The following is a 22249-nucleotide window of genomic DNA, read 5'->3' as shown; positions in this document are numbered from 1 at the left end:
GTGTCAATCGTTACTTTTCCTTTTTCATTGCTAATTCTATTGATTTGAGTCTTCTCCCTTTTTTTCTTGATGAGTCTGGCTAATGGTTTATCAATTTTGTTTATCTTCTCAAAGAACCAGCTTTTAGTTTTATTGATCTTTGCTATTGTTTCCTTCATTTCTTTTTCATTTATTTCTGATCTGATCTTTATGATTTCTTTCCTTCTGCTAACTTTGGGGTTTTTTTGTTCTTTCTCTAATTGCTTTAGGTGCAAGGTTAGGTTGTTTATTCGAGATGTTTCCTGTTTCTTAAGGTAGGATTGTATTGCTATAAACTTCCCTCTTAGAATTGCTTTTGCTGCATCCCATAGGTTTTGGGTCGTCGTGTCTCCATTGTCATTTGTTTCTAGGTATTTTTTGATTTCCTCTTTGATTTCTTCAGTGATCACTTTGTTATTAAGTAGTGTATTGTTTAGCCTCAATGTATTTGTATTTTTTACAGATCTTTTCCTGTAATTGATATCTAGTCTCATAGCGTTGTAATTTCAATATTCTTAAATTTACCAAGGCTAGATTTGTGACCCAAAATATGATCTATCCTGCAGAATATTCCATGACCACTTGAGAAAAATGTGTATTCTGTTGTTTTTAGATGGAATGTCCTATAAATATCAATTAAGTCCATCTTGTTTAATGTTTCATTTAAAACTTGTGTTTCCTTATTTATTTTCATTTTGGATGATCTGTCCATTGGTGAAAGTGGGGTGTAAAAGTCCCCTACAATTAATGTGTTATTGTCAATTTCCCCTTTTATGGCTGTTAGTATTTGCCTTATGTATTGAGGTGCTCCTATTTTGAGTGCATAAATATTTACAATTGTTATATCTTCTTCATGGATCGACTCCCTGATCATTATGTAGTGTCCTTCTTTGTCTCTTGTAATACTCTTTATTTTAAAGTCTATTTTGTCTGATATGAGAATTGCTACTCCAGCTTTCTTTTGATTTCCATTTGCATGCAATATCTTTTTCCATCCCCTCACTTTCAGTCTGTATGTGTCTCTAGGTCTGAAGTGGGTCTCTTGTAGACAGCATATATATGGGTCTTGTTTTTGTATCCATTCAGCCAGTCTGTGTCTTTTGGTGGGAGCATTTAATCCATTTACATTTAAGGTAATTATTGATATGTATGTTCCTATTCCCATTTTCTTAATTGTTTTGCATTTGTTCTTGTAGGTCTTTTCCTTCTCTTGTGTTTCTTGCCTAGAGAAGCTCCCTTAGGATTTGTTGTAAAGCTGGTTTGGTGGTGCTGAACTCTCTCAGCTTTTGCTTGTCTGTAAAGGTTTTAATTTCTCTGTCAAATCTGAATGAGATCCTTGCTGGGTAGAGTAATCTTAGTTGTATGTTTTTCTCCTTCATCACTTTAAATATGTCCTGCCACTCCCTTCTGGCTTGCAGAGTTTCTGCTGAAAGATCAGCTGTTAACCTTATGGGGATTCCCTTGTGTGTTATTTTTCCCTTGCTGCTTTTAATATGTTTTCTTTGTATTTAATTTTTGACAGTCTGATTAATATGTGTCTTGGCGTGTTTCTCCTTGGATTTAACCTGTATGGGACTCTCTGTGCTTCCTGGACTTGATTAACTATTTCCTTTCCCATATTACAGAAGTTTTCAAGTATAATCTTTTCACATATTTTCTCGGTCCCTTTCTTTTTCTCTTCTTCTTCTGGGACCCCTATAATTCGAATGTTGGTATGTTTAATGTTGTCCCAGAGGTCTCTGAGACTGTCCTCAGTTCTTTTCATTCTTTTTTCTTTATTCTGCTCTGCAGTAGTTATTTCCACTGTTTTATCATCCAGGTCACTTATCCGTTCTTCTGCTTCAGTTATTCTGCTATTGATCCCATCTAGAGTATTTTTAATTTCATTTATTGTGTTGCTCATTGTTGCTTGTTTCCTCTTTAATTCTTCTAGGTCCTTGTTAAATGTTTCTTGCATTTTCTCTATTTTATTTCCAAGATTTTGAATCATCTTTACTATCATTATTCTGAATTGTTTTTCAGGTAGACTGCCTATTTCCTCTTCATTTGTTAGGTCTGGTGGGTTTTTATCTTGCTCCTTCATCTGCTGTGTGTTTTTTTGTCTTCTCATTTTGCTTATCTTACTGTGTCTGGGCTCTCCTTTTTGCAGGCTGCAAGATTGTAGTTCCCGTTGTTTTTGTTGTCTGTCCCCAGTGGCTAAAGTTGGTTCAGTGGGTTGTGTAGGCTTCCTGGTGGAGGGGACTGGTGCCTGTGTTCTGGTGAATGCGGCTGGATCTTGTCTTTCTGGTGGGCAGGTCCACGTCTGGTGGTGTGTTTTGGGGTGTCTGTGGCCTTATTATGTTTTTAGGTTGCCTCTCTGCTAATGGGTGGGGTTGTGGTCCTGTCTTGCTAGTTGTTTGGCATAGGGTGTCCAGCACTGTAGCTTGCTGGTCGTTGAGTGAAGCTGGGTGTTGGTGTTGAGATGGTGATCTCTGGGAGATTTCTGCCATTTGTTATTACGTGGAGCTGGGAGGTCTCTGGTGGACCAGTGTCCTGAAGTTGGCTCTCCCACCTCAGAGGCACAGCACTGACTCCTGCCTGTAGCACCAAGAGCCTTTCATCCACACGGCTCAGAATAAAAGGGAGGAAAAGGAGAAAGAAAGAAAGAAAGAGAGAGGGAGGGAGGGAGGGAGGAAAGAAAAAGAAAGGAAGAAAGGAAGGAAGGAGATAGAATAAAATAAAATAAAGTAATATAAAATAGTTATTAAAATAAAAAATTTTAAAGAAAAAAATTTTTAAGTAAAACAAACAAAAAACGGATGGACAGAACCCTAGGACAAATGGTGAAAGCAAATCTATACAGACGAAATCTCACACAGAATCATACACATACACACTCACAAAAAGAGGAAAAGGGGAAAAAATAATATATGTTGCTCTGAAAGTCCACCTCCTCAATTTGGGATGATTCGTTGTCTATTCAGGTTTTCCACTGATGCAGGGTACATCAAGTTGATTGTGTTGATTTAACCCGCTGCTTCTGAGGCTGCTGGGAGAGATTTCCCTTTCTCTTCTTTGTTCGCACAGCTCCTGGGGTTCAGCTTTGGATTTGGACCCGCCTCTGCGTATAGGCCTCCTGAGGGCGTCTGTTCTTCGCTCAGACAGGAGGGGGTTAAAGGAGCAGCTGATTCGGGGGCTCTGGCTCACTCAGGCCGGAGGGAGGGAGGGGTATGGCGTGTGGGGCGAGCCTGTGGCGGCAGAGGCCAGCGTGACGTTGCACCAGCCTGAGGCGCACCGTGCGTTCTCTGGGGGAAGTTGTCCCTGGATCCCGGGACCCTGGCAGTGGCGGACTGCACAGGCTCCCGGGAGGGGAGGTGTGGAGAGTGACCTGTGCTCGCACATAGGCTTCTTGGTGGCGGCAGCAGCAGCCTTAGCGTCTCATGCCCGTCTCTGGTGTCCGCGCCAACAGCTGCGGCTTGCGCCCGTTTCTGGAGCTCCTTTAAGCAGTGCTCTTAATCCCCTCTCCTCGAGCACCAGGAAACAAAGAGGGAAGAAAATGTCTCTTGCCTCTTCCGCAGGTCCAGACTTTTTCCCGGACTCCCTCCAGGCTAGCCGTGGCGCACTAACCCCTTCAGGCTGTGTTCACGCAGCCAACCCCAGTCCTCTCCCGGCTTCCCACTGAAGCCCGAGCCTTAGCTCCCAGCCCCTGCCCGACCTGGCGGCTGAGCAGACAAGCCTCTTGGGCTGGTGAGTGCCGGTCGGCACCGATCCTCTGCGGGAATCTCTCCGCTTTTCCCTCCGCACCCCGTTACTGCGTTCTCCTCCGCGGCTCCGAAGCTTCCCCGTCCGCCACCCGCAGTCTCCGCCCGCAAAGGGGTTTCTAGTGTGTGGAAACCTTTCTTCCTTCACGGCTCCCTCCCACTGGTGCAGGTCCCATCCCTATTCTTTTGTCTTTGTTTATTCTTTATTCTTTTGCCCTACCCAGGTACGTGGGGAGTTCCTTGACTTTTGGGAGGTCTGAGGTCTTCTGCCAGCGTTCAGTGGGTGTTCTGTAGTTGTTCCACGTGTAGATGTATTTCTGATGTATCTGTGGGGAGGAAGGTGATCTCCGCGTCTTACTCTTCCGCCATCTTCGCAGCTCTCTGATGATCCTTTTTTATTTATCATTTTTGGAAAGAAAGGTCTCATTAAAAGCTTCAATAATTATCTTTCAAGCATAGTAGTAGAAAGGGAATAAAATTTTACGGAGATAAATCTGAGTTCAAATTCTAGCTCTGCAGTTTCCTAGCTGACACCTGACTGAACTTGGTTAACAATGTCCCTGTATTATTTAGGAATGCAAAAAAGAAATAGAATTCACTCCAAGGTGGTTCAAATAAAAAGACTTTAATGAAGAATCTACTTTGAGAGAATGAGCGGGGTTAAGATGGTGGACAAGGGGTGGTTAGGCAACAAGAGACTAGTAACTATGGAAAGCTGTTACCTCACCTGGGGCTGATGGAACAAGGGTGGAAATGGTGTGTTCAGAGTCACAGCTGAAGTTGTGAAGGGAAGACCATATGGTTAAGACCTGTAGTCATGGAGGCAGCAGAGAAGAAATAATCACCTCTCTTGTCCCAAACTCCGGTTTCCTACTGTCATCTCCCAGCCTAAGTGGAAACCAGCTGCATGGAAGGTCGGGAGATGCAGTGTAGGGCCCAGCCTCCCCAGGGTGGCGAGGAGGGCAAAGAAGGGATCTGGGAGGCAAATACAGAATAATTAGTATAATCGCTGAGCTTTAACTTCCTCATATATAAATGAGGTTACTTGCAAAATTGTTGTGATTTTACATGGCTGCCAAGCACCCGCCATATTGCTAGCACACAGTAGTATTGATAATAACAGTAGTAAATGATAATAATTATAAGATGGTGTAGAATAATGATTAAGAATCCTTAAAGTTTTGGAATGAGGCAGATCTGAATTTAATTTGTCTCTGCCACTTACTGATCATGTGACTCTCGGCAGGTTACTTCACCTTTTTAGTCTCTGTTGTGTCAGTTGTAAAATGAGGAAATAAGGCTTACCACAAAGAATTCTAGTAAAGATTAAAGAAGACATTAGGTATTAGGCATCTAACATAGTGCTGGGGCATACCTTACAGTCTAAGTCACCAGGGCTGTAATCATATATTTTGATTGATTAGTAAGAATAGTAAATGAGATTAGTTTCCAAGTAATACTAGTTTCCACACCCCCACCCCCCGCCCCTCACACACACCTTTTTTTCCCTGCTTGTCAGGTTTTCTGGCTGGGACCCTTATTTGTCAAGGTTATACTATCGTAGAGAGTACAGTTTTAGTTTAGCTTTTTGGCGGTCCATTTATTTTATGTTTTTGGTTTATGTTCAATAAACACAGAGTTAAATGGGCCTAAGTTGGAAGGCATAGAAATAGAAAAAGTTGGAAATACTGAAATTCAATCAATTTCATTAGGCTAGATTTATACATGAAGCTCAAGCAAAATGTCAACAAGAAACATGAGAATAAAGGATGTTGTAACGTTAATTCACAGCAGTACCATAATAGACAATCTTTCATATTTCACATAAATATCACAGTTCTGTGAGCGTGACTTGAGGACACATATATTTTTCTTTTTGGCTACATAGGGAACAATGAAATAAAACCTCATTGACGTAATTAAACCTGATAACATCTCCTGGTTGTGCTGCTGATGCTTCTCTGTGGTATTGGTGGTTTTGTAGAGCTCTGTAAAGCATGTTGGACTTATAAACATATTCAAATAGAAACTTTTATCAGGATTCAACTTTTTAACCACAAAGAAAAGCTGAATTTATATAAAGGCACAGTCTTGGGTTTACTTTATCAAATCAACTAAGATAATTTTTTAAATAGTATGCACCTCATATATTACTTATGAGAAAATGCTGTTTTAAAAATTATTTTTGAACAGATAACTACAGTGTGTGAAAATATGTACTAATTTCTGATGCTGTATTGTATTTGAGTTTAGATGGAAACAGACAAATGTAATATTGGAAGCTCCTAAAAACAGCAATTAAAATTTCATACTTTCATTAAATGATGTCTTATAGTATAATAGAACCATATTTTGAGAACATACCATAGCCACTAAAACTTCCTTTTTTTCCTCAAAATTTAGCAGTATTTGAATTATTTATTCTTATATTTAAATTATTTATAGGATCTACTTTGGTATTGAGATTGAAGTTTAGATGCCTAAGGTTTTGCTGACTTGGGAACAGTTTATATACAGAGCATATACTGTCTACTTGGAAGTAAAATTTTAAAAGGGCTACATATTATATATTATATAGGAGGAATGACTGCTTCTACCAATGTTTCTTAAACTTTTAATATCCATGCACCATCCACTATGTATTCAGTATATGTGGCAGGCACCTACCAATATTAGATAAAAATGATTCATAATTTTTAAAAACTAAAATAAGTACATTATCACTGAACATTGTTTGTAATATTAAAGGTATTTGTATTTCAGCTCACTGATGAGTAAATAGGTTGTGCGTTGTAGATTCATCACATATATCCAACCAGATTCTTTTCTTTTCTCAATTTCTCTTAAATTAGAAAAATTCAAGCAAAATTATAATTTACAGTGGAAAGAAGCAAGTGGTTTTTTTGGTTGTTGTTTCTGAATACTCAAATTCAACATGGACCCTCGAATTATAAAGAGATTTCTCACTGAAGATTACTTTCCAGGCTGTGTCACTTGCTAAGTTAATGGTCATTGTCATGCTTAAAAACTTGAGAAATAGAAATTCTTTGCATTTTATTGACTACTTCTATTTGCTATTTATAGTTTTTATTTGCACTCCATTTTCCCACAGCACACTGAAAAGATGTACCTTCTGTGGCCAAAAATTGAGTGCATTTACACTTATGCTATTCCTTTAACACTGAATCGTGCCCAGCATGTGTGTTTTAACTACCAGCTGTTTTCTGTGAATAAAGCAGTGGTAGATCTGCAGTTAAGAGATATTCTAATTGTTTAGCAAGGCTCTTCCTTGCTGTACAGAATCTCTCAGAACTGATTCCAGCACGTTTTCAAGTCTCTATCATAGTTTACAAAATAGGAAAAAAAAATCATATTTTGTAGTATGGGTTTTTCAGTGATAAACACATAAAAAAGTTGGCTGCCATCTTTTGCTGTGTGTATTGCATATAAACCAAGAGCTGATTTGGATTCATCACATGAGTGCATTTACCTACCAGTAAAGTAAGATATCTGCTGTGTACAAATATGACAGTAATTACTCTTTTACCTTATATGCCTTTTCAGTTCTGTGATGTCCCAAGGTGTCACATAGTAAATACATTTTGGAAATTTTTTGGTCCGTTCTCTCTTCCAGCATGTTTATCATCTGTGTGGCTAGTTTTACAAGTCTCTCAGCAACAGTTTATCTTTTTTATACGCTTTTCCTATGAGGAGCACAGAATCTGAATGGTGCCTCTAGTTTATGTCATTTCTGTTTTAGGAACAAAAATCTTCAGTTTCATATAAGAAAGCATTATGTGACTGTTCTATAAAAGTTCTACTGGTTTACCAAAAAGTCTTCACATTTTGTTTGAATGTCATAAAAGTTTCAAAGTGGACAACATTCAGAAGAATATAAGGTGAATGAATTGTGAGTCTAAAAAAAAATCCAGTTTTTAGATGGTCACTGTTGTATGACTTAGTAATATTTTTTTTATGGGTTTGTGTGGTATTATCATACCCACAGATTTGTAGTCAGACTGCATTAGAGTCTTGCTCTTGATTCATTTATTCTGAGCATTTATTCTGAGTTTTGTTACTATTTTTATTAGTACCTTAAGCTTTAGGAAACCAATTTTGAGCCATTTATTTTTTGGATTGGAGACATAATGTAACAATGCAAAAACTGCAAATTCAATAGATATAAACAATAATATTCAAATGACATGAAAATACTTTACCTAGGATGATTTGTAGTCATGCAGAATAATGCAGGCCTTAGGGCACCTGCCTCGCTTTTCAATATGTATGGTTGGGAACTCCCTGGTGGTCCGGTGGTTAGGACTCTGCGCTTCCACTGCAGGGAACATGGGTTCGATCCCTGGTCAGGGATCTAAGATGCAACAAGCCGCTTGGCCAAAAGTTTTAAAAAAAATAAAAGATAAAAACAAAATATAATTGTTAAGATGATGATATTTCTGTGGAAATCAGAATTAATCTTGCAGTTCACAATGTTGAAATATATGTAAACTAAATTGGTTCTTCCCCCACCCTAAATATTCCAGACCCCTGAGGAACAACTAGTGATTCACAGATTTGATTAATAATGGCTAATACTCTATTACTGTTTCTTAGTTTAAAATTTTATCTATGTGCTAATATTATAGAGGTATTGAGCAATATTTTCATTAAGGATTTTGCTCCTTCGGAAATCGTGCACTCTACCTTTTATCATTAGTTCTACTGTACAGGATCTTTCCTATCAAGTAGAAACAAGCTCTAGAACCTACCGTTTTAACAATAAAAGTATTATTCCCACATTCTTTTCTGGCTATTGCTCCATTTCATTCTTGCCATGTATGGCACAGTTCCTCAAGCGTTTACTCTAGTCATTGTCTCTACTACTTTACCAGTTTAGACACTAAGGACAAAAAACACTATCGACCCACCATTATCTTTGAACATTACCAGTAACTTTGAAGTTCCCGGTATGCCACTCCCAGATCCAGTTTTCTTCTCCCTTAGAGATGATAACCATCCTGAATTTCTTCATAGTTTCCTGTATGTTTATATTTCTAAAAAGTATATTTCAATGAATATTTTATTTTATATCGCATGTAATTATACTGTATGTATCCTCTTGTGACTTTTCTCATTCAACGTTATGTTTTTAAGATTCATTCATATAGGTTGTAGCTATCCTTCATTCATTTTCACTATTGTATTCCACTGCATAAATGTAGCAAAATTTCCCCATTCTGTTATTGATGGACATTTGGGTCGTTTTTAGTTTTCTTGCTGCCCCAAACAGTGCCGCTCTGTGCATCCATGTTCCTGTCTCCTGGCATCAAACTATATAGAAAAGGATCAAGCTTTGGGGTTTTTGCCCCAACCTGCTTTTGTAAAAGATACTAAAATCAACTCAACAATATCAAATTGATATAAAAATTTCTAAACATTTACTCTTCATTTCTGTACTTTCTTATTGTGGACCACACCTTGAATAACACTGCTGTAGGATGTACATAGCTGCAGCTGTAAGATTCCTGGATTCTACATCTTCTATTACTTACGCAGGAAATTTTGTTTTCTCAAAATCGCTAATATTCTAGTTGTCCAATTAACACAGAAGGCAGTCTACCAGCTATTTGCGGCTTTCACTGTATCTCTTTTCAGTGCCTAATATGCAGGGGATTTCAGACTAAGACCTGCTACTTTTTGGCAAATGTATTTTTGATCGCAGAGAAAGTGACTATAAATAAGGTTGATCTACTGCTTAAGAGTTTATTCAAAGCCGGAATAGCAAGTGGGAGGCAAGGAAGACTCAGTGTTAAGAAACCCTCCTAATGAAAGTATGCTGGAGTTAGCAAGAAATCAACTTCTACTCAGACTAATGATTAGGAGAAATGAGGTGTAGGTATGTCACCGTTTGATGGTATCATTATAGAAGAAATGTGGAGGCGTGGATTGGATGATAGTATGTTAGGCAAGTATGCAGACTCAGATGCAAATCTCATAGGTAATCTTTAGTGATCCATCCTGTGGTTCTGTTTTCACTCCTGTTCATTCTGTACTTTTTAAAGTGAACTTAAGAAAACATCAGATTTACAAATGTCATGATGGGAAGAATGGTGAATAGGCTAGTCGACATTCCACTCTTCAAAGAAACTTGGACTGGCTGAAATCAGGACTGAAGTAAACTACTGCAGTTGGAACTAAAAAGCCAGTTGTGTAAGAATAGCATGCAGAAAATGGAGCGTGTATATCAAGTATAAAAGAAATTTAGGGATTTTAGGTTATTTTAATCTTAATGTGAATGTTCTTAGGAAGTTATTAATGTCTTAAACTGCTTTAATTAATGTCTCTTGAATCTAGAGTTTATGCTGGTTAAATCACAACCTGAAATAATTATATGAGGACCACACTTAGGGCCATATAAAATACTGTATAAATTTGATGAGTCTACTAATATATATTATGTATTTTGCATGTAGCTGTACCATAGCCATTTTGCAGGTACTGGTCCATGAATTTTGTAAGTGGTCTGGATTTTCTTTGGGAAGAGGTAGGTTTCTCTTTACTGGCAAGAGATGACCTTCTGCAAGGATGGTGATATTGACAATTGAGAATTTTTAAAAGGGTTCAGCAAGCTATAGCCCACTGACCAAATCCTGCCAGGAACATGTTTTTGTATGGCCACTGTGCTAAGAATGTTTTTTTGTTTTGTTTTGTTTTGCATGTTAAAGGGTTGTAAAACAAAAACAAAAACCAAAGAATATGGCATGGAGACCTTATGTGGCTTGCAAAGCCTAAAATGTTTACTATTTGTACCTTTACAGAAAAAAAGTCTGCTAACTCCTATTTAAATATCAGACCAATGAAAGAGTAGATAACATTTTATGATCTTTTGCAATCAGGATCCTTACGACCAAGGACAAGAAATGACACAAATATTTCAGTACATAGATTGTGATTGTATTACAAATTAACTAGGCTTATTTCGATACTAGGGTTCAAAGCCATGTAGAAAATCACAATTATAATCAATTATTTAGGCAAAAGGAGACCTATTTATTACTTAAGTAAAACTTAATAGAAATTTAGGATTAATGGTAGGTAGCAGTTATAGCTTGCCAAATTTAAGCTAATTTTATCTTCTAGAGTGGTGACTATTAGATGGGGAAGTAGCCACACGGCCTGCTAGGAAGAGAAGGGCAGGAAAAAACTAGTCTGGTACTAAGAAGTTACCACTGAGAATCTATAAAGGAGAAAAACAGGAAAACGAATTATCTGTGAATCAAAAGGGTTGTGTGTAGCTTTTTATAAATCCATTCCTTTATGTTTAATCTAAACCAAGGGCAAGCTTTTTAAAGTGCTTTTGACAGAAGTGCCTTATTGGTAAGGAAATAGCACCACCTACTGACACTAGTTTAAAATGACAAATTATGAGCCTTTGGAGAGCGTAGGGAGGGGGAAGAATGGTGATTTGTCATTTTTCTTGTATTTTTAGTGAATGGATGTGCTTCTGGATTTATATTTTCAGTTCTGTGGTAATAGATATTTTGAATCTATATTTTGAATATAGATTGATTTAGTGACTTTATCCTGACTCTTCTTTTGATTTCTCAATCACAGATTGTGTATGTAATTAATAAAATATTCCATCTAGAGATAATTTTTATTCTAATCTTCCCAATTCCTCTCCCAAACTTTAAGGTATTTTAGGTATCTGTAATTGAAGATGCTCCATTTTGTCTTTACATATATTTATTTATTTATGGTTTGTAACTAAGTGAACTCTTTTTTTTTTTTTTTTTCCAGATGATTCTTTGGGATTGGGACTTAAAGCAGTGGTATAAACCTCACTATCAGGTAAATATAAGTGATATCACTAATAATTAATATCTGTAATCAAATTTTTGACATAGAAATCTTCTGAATGAAACTTTAATTTATATGCCATAAGATTTTTCTTTAGCTGAACTAAAACAACCAGAACTTCATTTAGGTAGTTTTTTAAAAATATATTTTAGGGCTTCCCTGGTGGCGCAGTGGTTGAGAGTCCACCTGCCGATGCAGGGGACGCGGGTTCGTGCCCTGGTCCTGGGGGATCGCACATGCCACGGAGCGGCTGGGCCTGTGCGCTGCGGCCGCTGTGCCTGTGCGTCCGGAGCCTGTGTTCTGCAACGGGAGAGGCCACAACAGTGAGAGGCCTGCATACCGCAAAAAAAAAAAAAAAAAAATATATATATATATATATATATATATATATATTTTTTTTTTTTTAAATTGTAAGGGAAAAGAAAATAAGAAACCAAACTTATATAAATAGTTATTTTAAAAATGTTGCTAATATAATCTGGGCTCATCTATATTAAATGTGAGGCTCTTTTCCCCAGTTCACTCCACCTAGAGTTATTGATAAATGTACAGAAAATTGCACAGATCAATGAATTTTCAAAACTTAAACATCCCATATAACTAGTACCCATAACAAGAAATAGAACATTACCGGCATCCCTCAAGCCTCACTTGTGTGCCATTCTAGTCATTACCTATGTTTCCAAAGAAAATCCCTATCCAGAATTCTAGCAATTAGTTTTCTTTATTTATGAACTTTATATATATGGAATCATACAAAATGTACTTTTTAAAGATTTTTTGATCACTTTATGTTATCAGTAGAATTAAAAATAGAAGTATAGGAGAAAAAAGGAAAATCATTCAAACATCAAGGAATAACTATGTTAACTTTGTTAACTTTTGATATATATCTTTATAGATCTTTTCCTAGTCTTCCATGTATTGAAACATATGGTTTATATAATTCTAGTCTACAAAGATTGTAATATTATGTTTCATATGCTTTTGAAACCTGATGTTTTTTACACTAATAGATAAATATTAATAAAAATCAAATCTTTGTCATTTGTGTTTACAGACATATTACTTCTATTGTTCCAACATAAAATTTTAAAAAATGAACACCCCTTTGAATGGTTGATTCTTATTTTTAAACTTTAAATGGAATAGCCACAACAGCCCATTAAAAAAAAAATATTCTCTGGTGTAACTGTTATAGTCAGATGATGTGAGGAAGGCCACATCTGACCTAAAAGGGGCTGGGGTTTCTTGACCTAAATAGTGGCCTTTTTCATCAGTCATATTCACCAAGATCCTCAGTTTCCAATTAAAAGAGTATCTACCTAAATTACTGGTAAAATCTAAAGATAAGTAAGCAGTAATGGTTGAGAGCATGGGCTTGTGGTCACACAGACTTTTATTTCTTTTATTTCTCTCTTCTCCTACCGTCTTTCTCTCCCTAATAATCCTTTTTTTAAGAATCAAAGTATAGGGAATTCCATGGTGGTCCAGTGGTTAGGACTCAGCACTTTCACTGCCATGGGCCTGGGTTTGATCCCTGGTCAGGGAACTGAGATATCCTGCAAGCTGCACCGAACGGCCAAAAAAAAAAAAAAAAAAAAAAAAAAATTGAAGTGTAATGCTCATATATAAAAGTGCAAAAGTCATAACTGTGTAACTTGATGAATTTTCTCAGAGTGAATATATATGTGACCATTTTTCAGATGAAGAATTCAGCACCCCAAAAGCCCCCTATGCTCCCCGCCTAGTCATCAACTTCTCCCATGCGTCCTTTCAAACCTGATTTCTGTCATCACAACTTAGTTTTTCTTGTCTTTTTCTGAATTGTATATGAATGGAATCACTCATATGTATTCTCTGTCTTGCTTCTTTCAAAATTTATCGTGAGATTAATTCGTGTTATTATACATAGTAGTAATTCATCCATTCTCATTCTATTTAGTGTTTCATTGAATAAATATATAGTTAATTCATCTATTCTATAGCAGATTGACATTTGTTTTATTTTTCAGTTTTTTGTCTATTGCAAGTTCTGCTGAAACATTCTTGATGTCTTTTGTTGGATATATAGAGTGCATTGCTGGGTCATAGGGTCTACATGTGTATGTTCAGTTTTAGTAGGAAGCACCAGATAATTTTCCAAAGAGGTTGTATGTTTCAGTTGCTCTGCATCTTTGTCAACACTTGGTAGTGTCTGTTTTAAATCATTCTGGTAGCTGTTAAAGAATATCCATTGTGGATTTAGTATTTGTATTTGTATTTCATTGATGGCTCATCAAGCTGAGAACCTTTTTATGTTAATTTGCTACTCAGATATCCTCTGGTAAAGATCTTTTCCCCATTTTTTCTGCTGATTATCTACCTTTTACTTAGTGATCAGTAGGAGTTCTTTATGTATTTTGGACATGAATATATATATTCATAAAAAAAATCATCTTCTCCCTGTCTGTGGCTTATCATGGTGTCTTATTAAAAGTACTCCATCAGTCACTTCCTTTTATGCCAACTTAGTATTCATTTCCTTTTTGTCTAGTGATTTTTTTGTGTATGTGTGTGTCCTATTTAAGAACACTTTGTCTACCTCCTGGGTTGTGTCTACTCTCTGGGTTGTGTCTACCCTCTTCTGTTACCTCCTAGTAGTTTTATTGTTTTACTTCTCATCTTTAGATCTGTAATGCATCTAGAATTGATTTTTCTGTATGGTGTGATTTATAGATCAAGACATTTTTTTCCCATATGGTTATCCAATTGACCCAGTTCCAGTTGTTGAACAAAATACACATTCTTTCTTCTTTGCACTGTATTATAACCTTTGTCATATCAAGTAACCATATGTAGATTTTTTTTTCTTTTTTTTTTCATATGTAGATTTGTTTCAGGACTTTCTCTTCTGGTCTGTTTGTCAATTTATCTCTCCTGAAACACTGATACCACACTCATTACTTTAATTACTGTAACTTTATAATAAGTCTTGACATCTGATAGTACGTTCTCCAGCATTGTTCTTCTTCAAAGTTATCTTGACTCTTCTTTAATAAACTTGAAAATTTCCACACACACAAAAAATACTGCTAGGATTTTGATTGAGACTATATTGACTCTATAAATCAGTATGAGGAGAATTTACATCTTATAATACTGAGGCTTTCAATCTATGAAAATGGTATATTCCTTCACTGATCTGTATCATCTTTAATGTTTTTAGTGTAGCGGTCATGCATATTTTGTTAGATTTATTCCTAGATATTTTTTTAAATTGCAAAACATATTTTAAAAGGTATCAATTTTTAGAAGTTCCATGTTTTTAATAGTTTATGTTGCCTCATAGATGTAAATAGGACCCAGATTCTTCTAGCATAGTTACCAAAATGTTGATAAAATTTTGAAAATCATCTGTCATACCAAGAACCAGGAGAATCACAACTTAAATGAGAAAAGACAGTCAATGATTAACACCAAGATGATCAGATTTGGAATTGTCTGACAAAGAATTTTAAAGCGACCATCATTAAAACATCCTAACAAGCAATTACAAATTCTCTTGAAATATATAAACAAAGTAGAAACTCTTAGCAAAAAAATAGAAGTTACCACAGAAAAAAAAAGGGAAGTTATAGAACTGCAAAATGCAATAATGGAAATAAAAAACTTGTAAAATGGTCTCAATAGAGTGGTGATGACAGAGGATAGAATCTGTGAACTTGAGGATAGATCAGTAGAATTTACTCAGTTTGAACAACATTGAGAAAATAAATGGAAACAAAATGAACAGAGCCTTCAGGACCTGGTGGACAATAACAAAAGATCCAACGTTCATATCATCAGTGTCTGAGGAGATAGAGTGGGTTTGAAAAAGTATGTGAAGAAATAATGGCTGAAAACTTCCCAAATTTTGCAAAAAATGTAATTCTGCAAATTCAAGAAGCTGAGTGAATCCCAAATAGGATCAGTGCCCCCGCCCCAAATCTACTCCAAGATATGTCAATTAAACTTTTGAAAACTAAAAGCAAAGAAAATATTTTGAAAGCAGCCAGAGAGAAATGACACACTGCATATAAGGGAGCACCAACTCAAATTACAACAGATTTCTTATTTGGGTGTGGGAAAACAGATACTGTTATATACAATTTGTGGAGGTATAGGTTTGACCAACATATGCAAGGGTAGTTTTATAGTGATTTTGGTTTGGTTCATTTACTTTGGTTCAGTAGTTCAAGTTAGGGGAAGCTATCTGTCAGAAGTATGCTTAACATCTACAGTGACATATATAGAGAGGTGGTTACTTATAAAGACTAGAAATAGCTGGGCTATGGCCCAATAATGGGGAACGTTTTAAGATAAAAACTAATACAAAATAACACTTCACAAGGAAAAAGAAAAGAATTCCACAAAGAGCAAAGACATTACTAAGCTAATTGTTGGTCTAACTTTCATAACATTTCTCAATTTCAAAATGTGTTGAGGATAATTAATAAACAGTGAACTCAAATACTTTGAATACTTATGAACACACCCAAATGTAAATTCAAGGCACAATAAAACAAACAAAAGTAACATTTAATTCACTGTTCTGATTATCAGTGCACTTATTTCTGTGGGTAATTGAGTTGAACATAATATATATTTTCAAAAAGTAAAAATTATATATATGCATCAATGAAATATTAATTTTAAATTAAAAAAATATATTTCCTATACATTTTTAAGGGCCCAGCGTCCTGTTATTCCTTCCATATTAACTATTCAGTTCAGTGTTATCACTATCTCCTTTGAACTCTGACACCATTTTTTCTTTTTATCTCATTTTCTATAATATGGATAATAATAGTTTGATTTATTGCATTTTAAATATATGTACCATGCATTGCTTTATGTGCTTTACATAGATTATCAGATTTAATTCTCATATCAGCCCTTAATGAGGTAGTTGTTATCTCCATTTTACAGTGAAGAAACTGAAAAGTTCAGATGTTGAATAACTTGCTCCAAGTCATGCAGTTAGGGCTGTAGTCTAGATTTCCAACTCAGATGTCTTTGCAGCAAAGCCTTGTCACTATGCTAGACTGCCTCTTATGTGAGGAGTAAATAAACGAAATGCTGTATATGTTTGAAAGAAATTTTGACATAGAGGAAAGAGAATCATTAATAAATTAATAAAATGCCCAAACTATAGATTCTGAAAGAAACAACAAATTTGGTTCCATACTAGTTATAAGGTAAGTCATTAATGAATACCGTTAAATATGAGATACACTAATGAAAAAATGTAGAAAAAAAATTAAAGTTCACAATATCTGTTATATCAGCATCAAAAAATTTTAAAGTTAGAATTGTACCACGTATCATTTATGCCATGTCCAAATAAGTGAAAATTAATATTTAATAGGATTCAAGTACTTAGTTATTGTTAGAGAGTTAAGTTGTTCTTAAATGTTAAATTTTCTGTGTAACACATATATAATTTTATGGGCTTTTTTTTTTTTTTCTTTTCTAGAATTCTGGAGGTGGAAGTGGAGTTGATCTTTCGGTGCTAAATGAGGCTCGTAATATGGTGTCAGATCTTCTGGTTGACCCAACCCTTCCCCCGCAAGTCATTTCTTCCCTCCGGAGTATCAGTAGCTTGATGGGTGCTTTCTCTGGCTCCTGTAGGCCAAAGATTAATCCTCTCACACCATTTCCTGGATTTTATCCCTGCTCTGAAATAGAGGACCCAGCCGAGAAAGGAGATAGAAAACTTCACAAGGTCAAAATACAGTAATCAGCCAGCCCTGTTTATCATGTTTAATAATGTTTTTGAATTAAAACTGCTCCTTTAAATCTTGGCTAAAATAGAATTTCTTTTTAAAGGGCCAGCTTCTTTTCCAGTACATTGAGTTGCTTGGGACTTCAGAGGTAGTCATAATCTTAAATAATTCTAAGCAAGTATTCAGTTTTTATTCTAAATAATATTGCTGTAATTAGCAGTTATAACTTCATCGGTAACAACTATTTTTTATTATTGTTATTGTTTTTAAGAAGTAGAGAACAACAGGCAAATTTAATTTCAGGCTGTACAGCAAACTAGTATTCAAATTGTGTCATTATTTTATTCTTTAGAAACCAGAAATTGTTATTTTTGAACCAAGAAAAAATGATCATTATAATATTCATTTTATGAAATTACACAGCATTATTTTAAACTGATTTTCACATTTTTTGGAACTGTCTCTCCCTACCTCCAACCTACCCACTGGAGATTACTATAGCCCAATAGGCATTTACTTTTCCATCAGTAGATATGGGATTAATTTTTCTTTAAATATCACTGATTGGGACTTCCCTGGTGGCGCAGTGGTTGAGAGTCCGCCTACCAATGCAGGGGACACAGGCTCGTGCCCCGGTCTGGGATGATCCCACATGCCGTGGAGCGGCTGGGCCCATGAGCCATCGCCGCTGAGCCTGTGCGTCTGGAGCCTGTGCTCCACAGCGGGAGAGGCCACAACAGTGAGAGGCCTGCGTACCGCAAAAAAAAACCCGAAAATAAAAAATAAATATCACTAATTCAAAATAGGATTTCCTTTAGAAAATAATAAATACCGTTCTAAATAGGTATACATTATGTCTGTTCAGATTGCTTTTAATTCTTTTATTTGACTATCAATACCTTTACCAGTAGCTAAGATCATAAAACATAAAGTTTTTTAAAAATAGAAATACTTTAGAGATTATTTTAACTACTTTATTCTACTGGCTAAAGAAACTGAGAGAAGATGAAATTCAAACCAGTTAATTTTGTTCATTGTAATAGTGATCTAGAGCTTAGAAAAAGTTAAATATAGTTTTTGGAGAGACTTTGATCATCAGTTAATTCTGTTAATTCTTAGCCTTATTGTATAGAAATTATTGTATTATTGTGTGAAATTATTGTATTGTGTTGAAAAATTAAGCAAGCCCGATTAGGGCAAATTTTTGATAATTATTGTTCACAAATCTGGATCATAGGTAGTTATGTGATGCTTTTATTTTTAAAGTGTATCGAGTAGCACCTGCATTACACAAAACCCAATGGTAATTAAGTTATATGGCATTTTTTTTTTTTAGCACTCTACCTATGAGAAAGGTTAATCACAAGCAACAAAAAGGGATAGCAATAAATTCATCAATAAAATAACTAATATATTCTTGAGTTAGTTTTCATTTGATATGTTGTTCTTCCTTTGTATTTTCCATTGACATCTGATGTTTAGAATAGGAATTTTAAAAAATAATAATTCTTAAAAATCTTAGTGATAAAAATCACGCTGAGGGAATTCCCTGGTGGCCTTGTGGTTAGGATTTTGGGCTTTTACTGCTGTGGCCTGGGTTCAATCCCTGGTCGGGGAACTGAGGTCCCACAAGCCGCATGACAAGGCCAAAAATAAATAAATAAATAACATTGATATCAGTATTATGTTTGTTATTATGTTTACTATGTAGAAAAGTATACTGTACATTTTAGAAACATTTAAACAGTAATATTAATTAAATAGGATGCCTAATTGCCTCATTTCCTGAACATTCTAGGTAATAAGGCTTATTTTGAGTACTAGAATTTACTGATAGGAATAAGTCATATAAGAATCAGGAAGTAACCCTTATTTCTTTTGTGTTCTTTAAAACTTCTTACTTGAATTTCTTATCTAATCTATCTCTGCTTTGCAAAAGAATATAAAAAGCCTGATATTACTTCAGAAAAGAGCAAGAGCATTTATGAAAAAATAATTAGTAAGGAAAAGGGAGTTAGAACAGATAATTTAATGTAAATGTCTTATATGTGTATTAAGAACTAAGAAAGATCGTATGGACCTAAATTAGAGTCAGAAAGGAAGTTACATAAACAACTTTTTCAATGTAAATATAACTAACATTGAACCTTTAAAAAAATCAACATCCTTGGGAAAACTTAAATATAAATGGTATTTATCTCTTTGAGATGGTTTCGTGTCTGCTGATAGGGGAAATTTATAAGAAGCAGAAACTGTTTAATGTCAATTTCACTAAAACACCTATTCACAATGGTCAAAAATGGAATATTCTGGTTAACATTTGGATTAACCGAGAATATTTTCAAACATTAGGGTAAAATATTCTTAATGTGAAAGGTGTTCTGAATTTAATTCAGTCATTAATTCAAAAGGTAGCTCAGAATTCTGCCGTTTAACCTCTATCTATGTACATTAGCATCGTACTGAAAATATATTAGGAAATAGGGATCACTCCTGATCCTAAGCTTGCCCTCTGAAGTCTTTTTTTCAGGGTAAATGTTTCATATCTACTTTAAAAATTGTCAGTTGCATATTTCTCATAAAATTAGGAATAAAATGTACAAAAGAAAAAAAATTTGGTTAAACTGTAGGGAGTTCAGAAATCATTTTTTAGTTGGAGGAAGATAAATAGAAGAACAATATAGAATGTTATGTTTGGAGTAAAACTGACAGATTTTCAGAATAAAATATTTTGTTTCTCCTATACATGCTAAAAATGTATGGTTGATCCTTAAACGACATGGGTTTGAACTGTGTGGGTCCACTCAGAGCCGTATCTTTTTCAGTAGTAAATACTATACAGTTCTACACCATCTGCAGTTGGTTGGATCCACGGTGTGGAATCTGGATATGGAGGAAGCCCACATAGGGAAGACCCACTTGTATGTTATTTATGACACCCAGATTATTCGGCTGCACAGAGGATCAGTGCCCCTAACCCCCGAGTTGTTCAAGGGTCAACTGTACTTTGTATTGATATTTCCATGGACCATCTTTTACGGCATATTGAAGGATAACGATTTTAATCATTGTTAAATTATTCAACAGGGGCTAAACAGTAGGAATAGTTTATCAACCCCACAGCTGAGGAGGAGCTCGGGAACCTCAGGTCTGCCACCTATCGACCAGACTTCTCCAAGGTGGGAACGCAATAATGGCAAAAGGCCTCACCAAGAATTTGGCATTTTAAGGTAAAAATCCCCAGAGCCTTTTCAAGAAACCTGAATCTAATACATCAACTTTCTTTCTGTGAATGAAGTTTGAAATAGTTCTAAAAGCATAAAGGAACACTGGAAGTATTTAAGTATAGGACGGCTTTGTTTGTAACGTGGCCTGATAGAGAAACTGATTCTTAAAAAGAAGGTAATCTCCCTTCTCCCCCAAAATAGGTAAGTTGGGTACAAAGCATGCTGGAGCCTTAAGAACATGAATCAGGGAGGCAGTTTAAGGAAACAAGGATCAATTTAGGATGCAGTACTGGGAAAGCCACGGTAGAGGTGGCCATATTAGGGGCAGTCACCAGTCCACTGCGTGGTATTCAGAGGTTGGGCAACAGTTTCTGACTTGTGAAAGGAGGAGCATCCCCAAGGTTCACCCCAGATGTTACCTCAGACGTGAGATGTAAGGTAACAGGACACTTTTAAGCCCTGTTCCTGCTGGGGAACTAAAACTACTAATATATTGTATATTCTGTTGAGGATTTACTTGGAACAGTGCTAATCTTACAAAGGAGAGGTGTCAGTAACTGCAACCAAGTGAGGCTGGGAGATTGCAGGAGCTAAGATCTTCTGAATGTATATATATCCACTTACTCTGATAACAAAGGATTCAATACTTTGCCTTTTAAAGGCCAGGGAAGATATTGATCTCTTGTGTGAGTTATAAGGTTCTATTTAGTCAATTATCTAACCATGTTAATAAAATTGGAACCAGTGTAAATTTCCTGTTAAACCACGTTGTTAGGACTGAGCATGTGTTGTGTTGATACTTTAACTTGACCTGTGTAGTTACACATTTGAAACAGTAGGTGGCAGTGTTGGATCAGAGCTATTTATCTGTTAAACTATTAACATTTTATATATGAAATATCAGATCATTGTAATTTTCCAGATTCTTGTATGATTTATTAATTTGAATCTTCTACAGTACATTCAAGTAGATGAACTCCATTTTTATAAAAGAAAAATTGTGTGAAATGATTTATAAAATAGGAATGGATTCAAGTATGAAGAGAACATTACAGGAAAATGAGCTTTGATCCAAAGCTTGCCCAGAGCCTAAACAGGATAATGGTTTTTGTTGCTGTCTTTGTTGTTTTGTTAACGGAAGCAGGATATGACGAAGTAAATGACGTTAGGAACTGAAAATATGACAGGTATTTCTTAACCTTGGGAAACATCTTGAGAATACTTTTGAGTTTAATAAAGAATGATGAAAATGATTCTATTTTTTCATCTTTCCATCACATTGATGTAACAGCAATGCATTTAAGATAAAAGAAACGTTTGATGCACTGAGTTAAGGTTATTTTTATACTCCTGCCTCACATGATTGATAATAAAATAGAAACATGGTCCAAGGAAAACTAATCTTTATACGAACATACTTCAGAGTTAAAGGTGAGTATAGGCAGATTCCATCTATTTACTAACACTCATTAAACCAAAATCATATGCCTCGTAAAAGATTTAGAACTTTGAAGAATACAGTAATTGGCCATATTAGGGAACATCTACTTTAAAGAGGTGAGGCTAGAAGTAATCTTTCTAGTGTGCAGAAGCTGGAGCTTCTCGGTAATAAATTTCCAAGTATACTCTGAACGTAGGGTAAAGGGGAATATATGAA

General features: G+C 35.6%; 1 protein-coding gene across 1 annotated transcript in view; it reads left to right on the top strand.

The window, feature by feature from the left end:
- The window catches only part of PDE3B (phosphodiesterase 3B), a 174561-nt gene that overhangs the window by 99564 nt on the left and 52748 nt on the right, over positions 1–22249 (top strand). The window contains exons 2-4 of the mRNA XM_059068300.2: positions 11559–11609; positions 17116–17364; positions 20453–20595. Of these exons, the coding sequence (XP_058924283.1) occupies positions 11559–11609; positions 17116–17364; positions 20453–20595 (443 nt within the window). The remainder of the gene's footprint in view (positions 1–11558; positions 11610–17115; positions 17365–20452; positions 20596–22249) is intronic.

The sequence above is a fragment of the Kogia breviceps genome, chromosome 7 (assembly GCF_026419965.1).
Source record: "Kogia breviceps isolate mKogBre1 chromosome 7, mKogBre1 haplotype 1, whole genome shotgun sequence".
Lineage (NCBI taxonomy): Eukaryota > Metazoa > Chordata > Mammalia > Artiodactyla > Physeteridae > Kogia > Kogia breviceps.
Note: the sequence above shows the minus strand (reverse complement) of the source record. Positions and strands in the feature narration are given on the sequence as shown.